General features: G+C 47.2%; 1 protein-coding gene across 1 annotated transcript in view; it reads right to left on the bottom strand.

Annotated features, from left to right (window-relative positions):
• Positions 1-342: 342 nt before the first annotated feature.
• Positions 343-14,086, bottom strand: part of LOC139392403 (zinc finger and BTB domain-containing protein 10-like) — a 23,643-nt gene continuing 9,899 nt past the window's right edge. Inside the window, exons 3-5 of the mRNA XM_071140375.1 lie at positions 5,936-6,001; positions 2,940-3,115; positions 343-1,311 (exon numbers count right to left, since the gene is read on the bottom strand). Of these exons, the coding sequence (XP_070996476.1) occupies positions 1,033-1,311; positions 2,940-3,115; positions 5,936-6,001 (521 nt within the window). The 3' untranslated portion in view covers positions 343-1,032. The remainder of the gene's footprint in view (positions 1,312-2,939; positions 3,116-5,935; positions 6,002-14,086) is intronic.

Below are 14,086 nucleotides of genomic sequence, written 5' to 3'. Positions count from 1 at the left end.
GTGTGTGTGTGTGCATTAAATACAAAAAGACAATGGCAAAGCATTCCTGATAGGCGCCGTAGCACAACAGTGTTCTATAGATAGCTGATTAATATATATATATATATATATATATAACTGAGTCATTTCAGGCTTTATGATTATAAACATCATATACAGCTGTAGGTCCAGTATCTCGCAACATAAACATTACAGCACCAAACATTTCCGTCATTTGGCAAAATTCAAGCTTTAAGTGAATGTCAAAATGCTTTATAAAGTGTTACTGTGTGGTGCTGTGATTTGTATAAAGCTAGCAAATAACATTTCCCCTTGTACTTTCGCTTCTTTTTTTCTAAATCCTTTTCCATTTTTTTCTCTGCTCGACTTTTGTTTCTCTCAGTAGTTTTTTGTCTCCTGATAAATCTTGCTGTGCTTTCTGCTTGGCACAATAGCACAGCCCACTTAACTTAAACTCATAAATATGGCTGTGATAAAATAGTCACAAAACAGATTTTTTGGTTCCAAGATTTGTGCAGGGAAAAGATAGAATAGTAAATCATAATGTTCAGGTCATCTAAACATCAAATCTTCCTGTCGGCAAATAATGCCCTTTCTTTCACGTCCTTCTGTCTAACAACATGCACCTAGCAACATAGTTACAGATCTGACAGAAAGTACAGTCAAAAACTGAAACTCATTGATAGCAGTTTACAAAACAGAAAAAAATTATAGATTTGAATAAGACCATAAAAACTTATTTCATAAATTAAATAATATTTCTTAAGATTGGTCTATTGCAACTAAAAATGCTGTACACCCCCCCAAAACAAAATCACCATAAACCTGATTTCAATATTTCATTTCTCTCTTTCTCTAGTGAGCACTAGGCCCAGAGTTACACATAGAATATCTGTACATCTTGGAGTCCCGCTCTACCAAAGCTTCTCTCTTTGTCTCATACACTAAACCGTGTAAGTAACCTCGAGGTTTGATAGCACTTTGGAGTTGTTGATTGTTTACCAGCTTTATTTTATAAAAAAAAAAAAATCTTTAACTACCAGTGTCACCCTCCAAGTTGGATTGGTCGTTGTCGTTAGGCTCCTCCCCCTCCTCAGCCATGTCCTCGTCAGGCTCCTCCCCCTCAAAGTCATCATCTTCGCGGACGAACACCTCCAGGGACTCCAGGCCGTCCTGCGTGGACTGGTGGGATTCAGCACAGTCCACACACACACCGTAGCGCCGTGAGCCGTGCCGGATCCCCACGCTGGCCGCCAGCATGAAGATCTTCTTGCACACCATGCACTTGTACTTTTTGTCCTTCTTGTGCACCTGTAGGGAGGGAGAGGGGGACGAGAGAGAGGGACGAGGGTTAACGCAGCGTTCATGTGCTGTCAGAATTATTGGAAACTTGGAACTGAGAAACTCCTGGAAAGATCCTGGAATCATAAATACAAAAGTTGAAAAGCATAAATTAAGGCTGAAATATGAATGGGAAAATGATACTTCCCCAATCCAGCTAAAGTCATGGGAGAGACTTCTACAGAGAGGAAGGGTGGAGGACAGAGTTATGGAGGACAGAGTTATGGAGGACAGAGTTATGGAGGACAGAGTTATGGAGGACAGAGTTATGGAGGACAGAGTTATGGAGGACAGAGTTATGGAGGACAGAGTTATGGAGGACAGAGTTATGGAGGACAGAGTTATGGAGGACACACAGAAAGAGAAAGAGAGAGAGAGAGGGAGAGAGAGAGAGGGTGGAGGACAGAGTTATGAGGACAGAGTGTGATAATATTTTGAAGAGGGAGGTGGGGGTGTCTGTGTGATAATGTTTTGAAGAGGGAGGTAGGGGTGTCTCTGTGTGATAATGTTTTGAAGAGGGAGGTGGGGGTGTCTGTGTGATAATGTTTTGAGGAGGGAGGTGGGGGTGTCTGTGTGATAATGTTTTGAAGAGGGAGGTGGGCGTGTCTCTGTGTGATAATGTTTTGAAGAGGGAGGTGGGGGTGTCTCTGTGTGATAATGTTTTTCCTGGTTTGGGGATTTATAAATGTTTTAACTCTCAAAATTACAATTATTCATAGAGAAACAAAGAAATGGGATGTTCTGAGTCCATGTCAACGCTGAAATCATACCAGAAGATCCTTTTTTAGGGTGTAATACCCCTTTAATTGAGCATTTTGCGACAGCGGAATGTGCTGGTTTAGTTGTTATGCTGCATATGTCAAGCCCACCAGATTGATATAAACAACCATGATTACGACAGATATGCTTACGTTGCAGTTAACATTTAATTGAGAAGGTTTTGGAGGAATGTCTTTCTGTCTACCCACAAGACAGTTATCATGATCTAAACTGGCTATACAAACTGAATGATAGACAGACAAGCACTCACGCCACACAGACAGACCAGCGATATTGCTGAAAATGTATTGGCAGGTATGTTAGGTTTGGATAACTAGGGGTGGGATAATGTCGATGTGGATTTGATAGCAGCCGGGAGCTTAATTATTTTTTATTTAACCTTTATTTAACTAGGCAAGTCAGTTAAGAACTAATTATTATTTACAAATGATAGCCTACCCCGGCCAATGGGTGTGTGCCGCCCTATGGGTCTTCCAATCACGGCCGGGTGTGATTCAGCCTGAATTCGAAGGGAATGAACAGTTACGGTAGGTTCTAACCAGGGAATGAACAGTTCGGGTAGGTTCTAACCAGGGAATGAACAGTTCGGGTAGGTTCTAACCAGGGAATGAACAGTTCGGGTAGGTTCTAACCAGGGAATGAACAGTTCGGGTAGGTTCTAACCAGGGAATGAACAGTTCGGGTAGGTTCTAACCAGGGAATGAACAGTTCGGGTAGGTTCTAACCAGGGAATGAACAGTTCGGGTAGGTTCTAACCAGGGAATGAACAGTTCGGGTAGGTTCTAACCAGGGAATGAACAGTTCGGGTAGGGACTTACCAGGGAATGTCTCTTGACGTGCTCTCTGCGGGTGAACAGCTTGCCACAGAGATCACAGCTGAAGGAGCGGACGCCGGAGTGAATGATGAGGTGCCTCTTTAGTGTTCTCCGGTGCTTGGCGATGTAGTTACAGTGGGGACACTTGAGCTTATTCAGGGCCGTGTCGGACGACTCGCCTGAGAGAAACACACCAGGTCGCTTTCTAAACAGTTGAACAAACCCACATTGACACAGATAATGGAAGAGCAGACTTGGGGGCAGTCATTTGTAGAGCCGCCCCAGTCTCTGGCGGTAGAACCCCTTGGTTTTTCACTTCCCAATTAAAGAGAGGAGTTGTGGGATGAGGGGTCATGTGTGTGGTGGTGGGATGAGGGGTCGTTGGGTGTGGTGGTGGTGGTGGGATGAGGGGTCATGTGTGTGGTGGTGGTGGGATGAGGGGTCGTGTGTGTGGTGGTGGGATGAGGGGTCGTTGGGTGTGGTGGTGGGATGAGGCGTCGTGTGTGGTGGTGGGATGAGGGGTCATGTGTGTGGTGGTGGGATGAGGGGTCGTTGGGTGTGGTGGTGGTGGGATGAGGGATCATGTGTGTGGTGGTGGGATGAGGGGTCGTTGGGTGTGGTGGTGGTGGTGGGATGAGGGGTTGTGTGTGTGGTGGTGGGATGAGGGGTCGTGTGTGTGGTGGTGGTAGGATGAGGGGTCGTGTGTGTGGTGGTGGGATGAGGGGTCGTGTGTGGGTGGTGGGATGAGGGGTCGGTGTGGTGGTGGTGGGATGAGGGGTCGTGTGTGTGGTGAGGGGTGTGGATGAGGGGTCGTGGGTGTGGTGGTGGGATGAGGGGTCGTGGGTGTGGTGGTGGGATGAGGGGTCGTGGGTGTGGTGGTGGGAGGAGGGGTTGTGTGTGTGGTGGTGGTGGGATGAGCGGTCATGTGTGTGGTGGTGGGATGAGGGGTCATGAGGGGTGTGTGTGTGGTGGTGGGATGAGGGGTCGTGTGTGGGGTGTGGTGATGGGATGGGGGTCATGTGTGTGGTGGTGGTGGGGGTCGTGTGTGTGGTGGTGGTGGGATGAGGGGTCATGTGTGGGATGAGGGGTCGTGGGTGTGGTGGTGGGATGAGGGGTCATGTGTGTGGTGGTGGGAATGAGGGGTCGTGTGTGTGGTGTGGTGGTGGGATGAGGGGTCATGTGTGTGGTGGTGGGATGAGGGGTGGTGGTGGTGGTGGGATGAGGGGTCATGGTGGTGGTGGGATGAGGGGTCGTGTGTGTGGTGGTGGTGGGATGAGGGGTGTGTGGTGGTGGGATGAGGGGTCATGTGTGTGTGGTGGTGGTGGGAGGGGTCGTGAGGGGTGTGGTGTGGTGGTGGGATGAGGGGTCGTGTGTGTGGTGGTGGGATGAGGGGTCGTGTGGTGGTGGTGGGATGAGGAGGTCATGTGGTGGTGGTGGGATGTGTGGTGGTGGTGGGATGAGGGGTCGTGTGTGTGGTGGTGAGGGGTGTGGTGTGTGGTGGTGGGATGAGGGGTCATGTGGTGGTGGTGGGATGAGGGGTCGTGTGTGTGGTGGTGGGATGAGGGGTCGTGTGTGTGGTGGTGGGATGAGGGGTCGTGGGGGTGTGGTGGGATGGTGGTGGGTGGGATGAGCGGTCATGTGTGGTGGTGGTGGGTGTGTGTGGTGGTGGGATGAGGGGTCATGTGTGGTGGTGGTGGGGGTCATGTGTGTGGTGGTGGTGGGATGAGGGGTCATGTGTGGTGGTGGTGGGATGAGGGGTCATGTGTGGTGGTGGTGGGATGAGGGGTCATGTGTGTGGTGGTGGTGGGATGAGGGGTCATGTGTGGTGGTGGTGGGATGAGGGGTCATGTGTGGTGGTGGTGGGATGAGGGGTCATGTGTGGGTGGTGAGGGGTCGTGTGTGTGGTGGTGGGAGAGGGGTCGTGTGTGTGGTGGTGGGATGAGGGGTCATGTGTGGTGGTGGTGGGATGGGGTCATGTGTGTGGTGGTGGGAGGGGTCGTGTGTGGTGGTGGGATGAGGGGTCGTGTGTGGTGGTGGTGGGATGAGGGGTCGTGTGTGGTGGTGGTGGGATGAGGGGTCGTGTGTGGTGGTGGTGGGATGAGGGGTCGTGTGGTGGTGGTGGGATGAGGGGTCGTGTGTGTGGTGGTGGGATGAGGAGTCATGTGTGGTTGAATCCTCAGTGAAAGGATATCATGTTTACTATGGTGTTTATGGGAAGGAAAAACACTTGGTTAAATACTAAACTGTCGTGTTGTCATGGCTACACTACTGCCTAGGGAGTAACAAAATAAGTATAATTTGATTTCTCTACCAAAAACTAGTTTTACCATTAACCCACTGATCTAAAATATTCCAGATGTGTAATTAGGAAAGAATGTGTCAGAAAATGCTGTACCTCAGCTGCTATTAACAGAGATCAACACATCAGGCTAGTACAGCCTCCATAACCAATTTACACCATTGTGAAGAAAGATGTTTGACAAATCTAGTATGTGAGAAATGTGTAGTGATGTCGTAACACCCACTAACCACCTAAGGGACAAGTGTAGATGTGACTGTAGTCAAACTATTGATTTGGCTGGCTAGGCTCACATCACAGACAGCTGCATGATAGGGTCCTGCCTTTGTCTTTGTTTGAGTCAAGACGCCCTAAACAAAAGAGTTGTCAAGCAGGCCAGGTTGCCAGGGGGCTGAGGAAAAACAGGTCACCTGTGTGCTGTGTTCAACTGGCTAATGTGCTATTATTCACAACACCATCTTGGAGGATATCTGCGCAAGTCATTTATCTCCTATCCAGAACAACCTACAATACCGGAAGTATTCACATCTTTGATCGTCATCACATTAACCAACCACCGAATTAGGTTCATGACATAAAGTGTGAAAACAAATCTGTCATAAGAATGTGTTTGGTAATATTGAATCAGTAAGTCTGAACATAGATCTGACACTGGGGCCATCTACTATATGGTATAACTACAGGAGAACACAACCCTTACCATTTTCCCAGGACTCCCCTTGCTGGGACTCTTGCAGGAGGCTGTACTGAAACTGATTGGCCAGTTCTGTGAGAGGAGAAACAAAGACATGATTAGAGGGTCTGAAAGCTTTGGGGGGGGGGGGGGGGGCGGACAGACAGACACTACCTTAAGTACACAAACACCAGGCCCCACCTACCCCAGGGTCTTGTTCAGCTGGGCACACCTCTAGCAAACCGGTTTAAAACCTAGTTAGAACAAAAATGTGAGTTTCTTATTTGAAAAGTCGTTGAGGTAGACAGTCAGTCTGCCTTCGTTCTTTCCGTTTGGTGCCTAATCCGAAATGAACACGACCCTGGTGCCTAATCCGAAATGAACACGACCCTGGTGCCTAATCCCAGATGAACACGACCCTGGTGCCTAATCCCAAATGAACACGACCCTGGTGCCTAATCCCAAATGAACACTACCCTGGTGCCTAATCCCAGATGAACACGACTCTGGTGCCTAATCCCAAATGAACACGACCCTGGTGCCTAATCCCAAATTAACACGACCCTGGTGCCTAATCCCAGATGAACACGACCCTGATGCCTAATCCCAAATTAACACGACCCTGGTGCCTAATCCCAAATGAACACGACCCTGGTGCCTAATCCCAAATGAACACGACCCTGGTGCCTAATCCCAGATGAACACGACTTTAGTGCCTAATCCCAGACGAACACGACCCTGGTGCCTAATCCCAGATGAAAACAACCATGGTGCTGCCTGTGTTCTGTCATCCATTCCCTAGCCTGCCTGTCTGTCTGCTACTGTATGTAGGTACACTTCTTCTAGCCAGGACAGCGTATTCAGCAGCCTCTCCCACTGGGCTGTGTATTAATATGTGAATCACAGGATGGAGCCCTCAGCCCCTCATTTAGGATCACTGAACAGGCTTAATTAGCCATATCTCTGGGCCTGAACCTCAGAACCTATTGTTAAGAACCTGACCACCGGTCCCATTCTCTATCCTGCCTGCCTGCCAGCCAGCCTGCCTGCCTGCCTGGGTCAATATTTGGAATGGCGAGGACAGCCCCAGTGCATTAGGGGGGATTAGGGAGGGAGAGAGGGTCAGACCTTAAGAGTTAATTGTGTGTTGTTTGGAGAGGAACCAAGAATTTATAGCCATGAAACCAGCAGCTCTGCTATAGTAAAGCAGGGGGGGGATCCTCACCTAAATCATAGCTCCTGTTTTTCCGGCACCAAGCATAAGAGAACAGACTGGAACAGGGAGAGACTATCGAGACCTGTTCAATAGGAATCGTGGCTGATTAATGAAAATGGCGCCGGAGGAGATGGCCGCCGTTTTACGATCTCCTTACCAATTGTGCTATTATGTGTTTTTTCCGCGATATTTGTAAATTATTTTGTACATAATGTTTCTGCAACCGTATCTTACGGAAGAAAATAGCTTCTAGATATCAGGACAGCGATCACTCACCTCGGATTAGACTAAGATATCTTCAACAACAACAACAATCAGGACTCACATGATATTCTCCAAACACCCCACAGGGCAGACATCCCAATTATTCGCAAAAGGAAGCGACGCAGAGGAAGAAGAGCCGGATGCCTCGTCCGGACCCGTAGAAGACAACTAGGAAAGCTGCCGTTACCGTCAATATTACTCGCCAACGTGCAATCATTGGACAATGAACTAGACGAGGTACGATCACAAATATCCTACCAATGGGACATCAGAAACTGTAATATCCTATGTTTCACGGAATCGTGGCTGAATGACGACATGGATATTCAGCTAGTAGGATACACGCTGCACCGGCAAGATAGAACAGCACACTCCGTAAGACGAGGGGGGGCGGTCTGTGCATATTTGTAAACAGCTGGTGCACGGAATCTAAGGAAGTCTCTAGATTTTGCTCGCCTGAAGTAGAGTATATTGTGATAAACTGCAGGCCACACTACTTGCCTAGAGAGTTCTCAGCTATACTTTTTGTGGCTGTTTATTTACCACCACAGACAGATGCTGGCACTAAGACCGCACTCAGTCAGCTGTATAAGGAAATAAGCAAACAGGAAACCGCTCACCCAGAAGCGGCGCTCCTAGTGGCCGGAGACTTTAATGCAGGGAAACTTAAATCAGTTCTACCAAATCTCTATCAACATGTTAAATGTGCAACCAGAGTGAAAAAAAATCTAGATCACCTGTACTCCACACACAGAGACCCGTACAAAGCTCTCCCTCACCCTCCATTTGGTAAATCCAACCATACCTCTATCCTCCTCATTCCTGCTTACAATCAAAATTTAAAGCAGGAAGCACCAGTGACTCAGTCTATAAAAAAATGGTCAGATGAAGCAGATGCTAAACAGACTGGAACATGTTCTGGGATTCTTCCGATTGCATTGAGGAGTACACCACATCAGTCACTGGCTTTATCAATAAGTGCATTGAGGACGTCGTCCCCACAGTGACTGTACGTACATACCCCAACCAGAAGCCATGGATTACAGACAACATTCGCACTAAGCTAAAGGGTAGAACTGCCGCTTTCAAGGTGCGGGACTCTAACCCGGAAGCTTACAAGAAATCCCGCTATGCCCTGCGACGAACCATTAAACAGGCAAAGCATCAATACAGGACTAAGACTGAATCATACTACACCGGCTCCGACGCTCGTCGGATGTTGCAGGGCTTGCAAACTATTACAGACTACAAAGGGAAGCACAGCCGCGAGTTGCCCAGTGACATGAGCCTACCAGACGAGCTAAATCAAAGCAGACCACCATAATCCCTGTGCCCAAGAACACGAAGGCAACCTGCCTAAATGACTACAGACCCGTAGCAGCCATGAAGTGCTTTAAAAGGCTGGTAATGGCTCACATCAACACCATTATCCCAGAAACCTTAGACCCACTCCAATTTGCATACCGCCCAAACAGATCCACAGATGATGCAATCTCTATTGCACTCCACACTGCCCTTTCCCACCTGGACAAACGGAACACCTATGTGAGAATGCTGTTCACCGACTACAGCTCAGCATTCAACACCATAGTACCCTCAAAACTCATCACCAAGCTAAGGATCCTGGGACTAAACACCTCCCTCTGCAACTGGATCCTGGACTTCCTGACAGGCCGCCCCCAGGTGGTGAGGGTAGGTAGCAACACATCTGCCACGCTGATCCTCAACACTGGAGTTCCCCAGGCGTGCTCAGTCCCCTCCTGTACTCCCTGTTCACCCACGACTGCATGGCCAGGCACGATTCCAACACCATCATTAATTTTTGCTGACGACACAACAGTGGTAGGCCTGATCACCGACAAAGTATAGACAGCCTATAGGGAGGAGGTCAGAGACCTGGCCGGGTCAGAGACCTATCCCTCAACGTAACCAAGACTAAGGAGATGATTGTGGACTACAGGAAAGGGAGCACCGAGCACGTCCCCATTCTCATCGACGGGGCTGTAGTGGAGCAGGTTGAGAGCATCAAATTCCTTGGTGTCCACATCAACAACAAACTAGATTGGTCCAAACACACCAAGACAGTCGTGAAGAGGGCATGACAAAGCCTATTCCCCCTCAGGAAACTAAAAAGATTTGTCATGGGTCCTGAGATCCTCAAAAGGTTCTGCAGCTGCACCATCGAGAGCATCGAGAGACTGGTTGCATCACTGCCTGGTACGGCAATTGCTCTGCCTCTGACCGCAAGGCACTTCAGAGGGTAGTGCGTACAGGCCCAGTACATTACTGGGGCAAAGCTGCCTGCCATCCAGGACCTCTACACCAGGCGGTGTCAGAGGAAGGCCCTAAAAATGTTCAAAGACCCCAGCCACCCCAGTCATAGACTGTTCTCTCTACTACCGCATGGCAAGTGGTACTTGACAAGTGCCAAGTCTAGGACAAAAAGGCTTCTCAACAGTTTGTACCCCCAAGCCATAAGACTCCTGAACATCTAACCAAATGGTTACCCGGACTATTTGCATTGTGTGCCCCCCCAACCCCTCTTTTACTCTACTGCTACTCTCTCTTTATCTTATATGCATAGTCACTTTAACTATACATTCATGTACATACTACCTCAATGGCCCGACCAACCAGTGCTCCCGCACATTGGCTAACTGGGCTATCTGCATTGTGTCCCACCACCCGTCAACCCCTCTTTTAACGCTTCTGCTGCTCTCTGTTCATCATATATGCATAGTCACTTTAACGATACCTACATGTACATACTACCTCAATAAGCCTGACTAACAGGTGTCTGTATATACCTACATGTACATACTACCTCAATCAGCCTCACTAACAGGTGTCTGTATATATCTACATGTACATACTACCTCAATCAGCCTCACTAACAGGTGTCTGTATATATCTACATGTACATACTACCTCAATCAGCCTGACTAACAGGTGTCTGTATATAGCCTTGCTACTCTTTTTTCAAATGTATTTTTACTGTTGTTTTATTTCTTTACCTACCTACCTGCACACACACACACGCGCGCACACACGCACACGCACACGCACACACACACACACACACACACACACACACACACACACACACACACACACACACACACACACACACACACACACACACACACACACACACACACACACACACACCATTGGTTAGAGCCTGTAAGTAAGCATTTCACTGTAAGGTCTACCTGTACCTGTTGTATTTGGCGCACGTGACAAATAAACTTTGATTTGATTTGAAATTATAATTTTCATTGCCTGTTGCAAAATGTTTTAAAACACTGTGCCCTAATGAACACGATCCAGGCCTCTATAGAGCTCAGCCATGCTAAACAGCAGCTTCTCCTCATAGTAATACACACTACTACAGAGCTCAGCCATGCTAAACAGCAGCTTCTCCTCATAGTAATACACACTACTACAGAGCTCAGCCATGCTAAACAGCAGCTTCTCCTCATAGTAATCCACACTACTACAGAGCTCAGCCATGCTAAACAGCAGCTTCTCCTCATAGTAATTCACACTCCTACATACAGTTCACTTATACTTCAGAAGGAATTTTTCTCAGATTGGCTGAAGAGACGGAGAGAACGGGAGATGTCGAAGTGCCAAATTAGGGAATGATGTTGTTGCATTAATGATGAGACACACGTTACTGGAACACCCCTCTCTACATTAAAGTGGTTCAGGAACATGAGCTCAGATCAGTTGTGTTTAAAGAAGCCCAAAGGAAGAATGTTTCCCCTGCATTAGGAGTGAACTCCCTCCCACTTAATACATCATATCATTCCATACAGCACACTGCTTAATGGGGGAGAGTTGGGACTGTGTGTGTGTGTGTGTGTGTGTGTGTGTGTGTGTGTGTGTGTGTGTGTGTGTGTGTGTGTGTGTGTGTGTGTGTGTGTGTGTGTGTGTGTGTGACAGGCTCATAGATTTAGAGATTACCCAGGGTTTCTGTGGTATGGGGCGGCAGGGCGAGAAGAGAAGTGGGCCGGCTTAAAAACGCTGTCCATAATCATATATGAATGCATTCACTTCAGATCAGACCTGGGTTTAAATACTATTTGAAATCTTTCAAACCCTTTGAACGTTATCTCAAGCCTGCCTGAAGTGCCAGATGGGCGGGTTTTGCAGTTTTAGGATTATTATTTTGGTCCATTAAACCAGGCAAGCTCAATTGAGCACAGATAAAGTATTTGAAATAATTTCAACTAGTTTCTGAACTGCTCTGGGTATTGTCACTCTCTCTCTAGTCACTCTCTCTCTAGTCACTCTCTCTCTAGTCACTCTCTCTGCCATCCATAGCTGAGAGGCTGACTAGGCCAAGCTGCCATGTCCAGTCAGTGCTAGACCAGTTAGATAGCTCCTGTACTCTCTCTAGTCACTCTCTCTAGTCACTCTCTCTCTAGTCACTCTCTCTCTAGTCACTCTCTCTCTAGTCACTCTCTCTGCCATCCATAGCTGAGAGGCTGACTAGGCCAAGCTGCCATGTCCAGTCAGTGTTAGACCAGTTAGATAGCTCCTGTACTCTCTCTAGTCACTCTCTCTAGTCACTCTCTCTCTAGTCACTCTCTCTCTAGTCACTCTCTCTCTAGTCACTCTCTCTCTAGTCACTCTCTCTAGTCACTCTCTCTCTAGTCACTCTCTCTAGTCACTCTCTCTCTAGTCACTCTCTCTCTAGTCACTCTCTCTCTAGTCACTCTCTCTCCCATCCATAGCTGAGAGGCTGACTAGGCCAAGCTGCCATGTCCAGTAAGTGTTAGACTAGTTAGATAGCTCCTGTACTCTCTCTAGTCACTCTCTCTCTAGTCACTCTCTCTCTAGTCACTCTCTCTAGTCACTCTCTCTCTAGTCACTCTCTCTCTAGTCACTCTCTCTCTAGTCACTCTCTCTCTAGTCACTCTCTCTGCCATCCATAGCTGAGAGGCTGACTAGGCCAAGCTGCCATGTCCAGTCAGTGTTAGACCAGTTAGATTGCTCCTGTACTCTCTCTAGTCACTCTCTCTAGTCACTCTCTCTCTAGTCACTCTCTCTCTAGTCACTCTCTCTAGTCACTCTCTCTAGTCACTCTCTCTCTAGTCACTCTCTCTCTAGTCACTCTCTCTAGTCACTCTCTCTCTAGTCACTCTCTCTGCCATCCATAGCTGAGAGGCTGACTAGGCCAAGTTGTCATGTCCAGTCAGTGTTAGACCAGTTAGATTGCTCCTGTACTCTCTCTAGTCACTCTCTCTAGTCACTCTCTCTAGTCACTCTCTCTCTAGTCACTCTCTCTCTAGTCACTCTCTCTCTAGTCACTCTCTCTCCCATCCATAGCTGAGAGGCTGACTAGGCCAAGCTGCCATGTCCAGTCAGTGTTAGACCAGTTAGATTGCTCCTGTACTCTCTCTATGACTGTGGAACAGAGCTGGACTCTGAACAAACTCAGACTTCTACAAACTCTAAATGCCATGACTAGAGGCATGGTCGTCATACCATGTCAGTCTAGGAACTAGAAACAAAATGCTAGGATGTACACGTTCACCAAAACAGGCCTGCTGTTTTGTCATCTAAAGAACTGATGGTTGTTTATGTGTTGTCTATGGGGGGATTGAGTGCAGTGCAATTTAACAATAAAGTTGTATTGTATATAGAGGTCGACCAGTTATGATTTTTCAACGCTGATACCGATACCGATTATTGGAGGACCAAAAAAAGCCGATACCCATTAATTGGCCGATTAAAAAAAATATATATTTGTAATAATGACAATTACAACAATACTGAATTAACACTTATTTTAACTTAATAAAATAAATCAATAAAATCAATTTAGCCTCAAATAAAATGAAACATGTTCAATTTGGTATAAATAATGCAAAAACAAAGTGTTGGAGAAGAAAGTAAAAGTGCAATATGTGCCATGTAAGAAAGCTAATGTTTCAGTTCCTTGCTCAGAACATGAGAACATATGAAAGCTGGTGGTTCTTTTTAACATGAGTCTTCAATATTCCCAGGTAAGAAGGTTTAGGTTGTAGTTATTATAGGAATTATAGGACTATTTCCCTCTATACCATTTGTATTTCATATACCTTTGACTATTGGATGTTCTTATAGGCACTTTAGTATTGCCAGTGTAACAGTATAGCTTCCGTCCCTCTCCTCGCCCCTAACTGGGCTCGAACCAGGAACACATCGACAACAGCCACCCTCGAAGCATCGTTACCCATCGCTCCACAAAATCTGCGGGGGAATAACTACTCCAAGGGGAATAACTACTCCAAGGGGAATAACTACTCCAAGGGGAATAACTACTCCAAGGGGAATAACTACTCCAAGTCTCAGAGCGAGTGACGTTTGAAACGCTATTAGCGCGCACCCCGCTAACTAGCTAGCCATTTCCCATCGGTTACACGAGCCTAATCTCGGGAGGATAGGCTTGAAGTCATAAACAGCTCAATGCTTGAAGCACAGCGACGAGCTGCTGGCAAAACGCACGAAAGTGCTGTTTGAATGAATGCTTACGAGCCTGCTGGTGCCTACCATCGCTCAGTCAGACTGCTCTATCAAATCATAGACTTAATTATAACATAATAACACACAGAAATACGAGCCTTAGGAAACTATCATCTCGAAAACAAAACGTTTATTCTTTCAGTGAAATACGGAACCGTTCCATATTTTATCTAACGGGTGGC

Source organism: Oncorhynchus clarkii, chromosome 32 (assembly GCF_045791955.1).
Source record: "Oncorhynchus clarkii lewisi isolate Uvic-CL-2024 chromosome 32, UVic_Ocla_1.0, whole genome shotgun sequence".
Classification (NCBI taxonomy): Eukaryota; Metazoa; Chordata; class Actinopteri; order Salmoniformes; family Salmonidae; genus Oncorhynchus; species Oncorhynchus clarkii.
The sequence above is the reverse complement of the archived record's forward strand: the minus strand, read 5'-3'. Positions and strand labels throughout refer to the sequence as shown.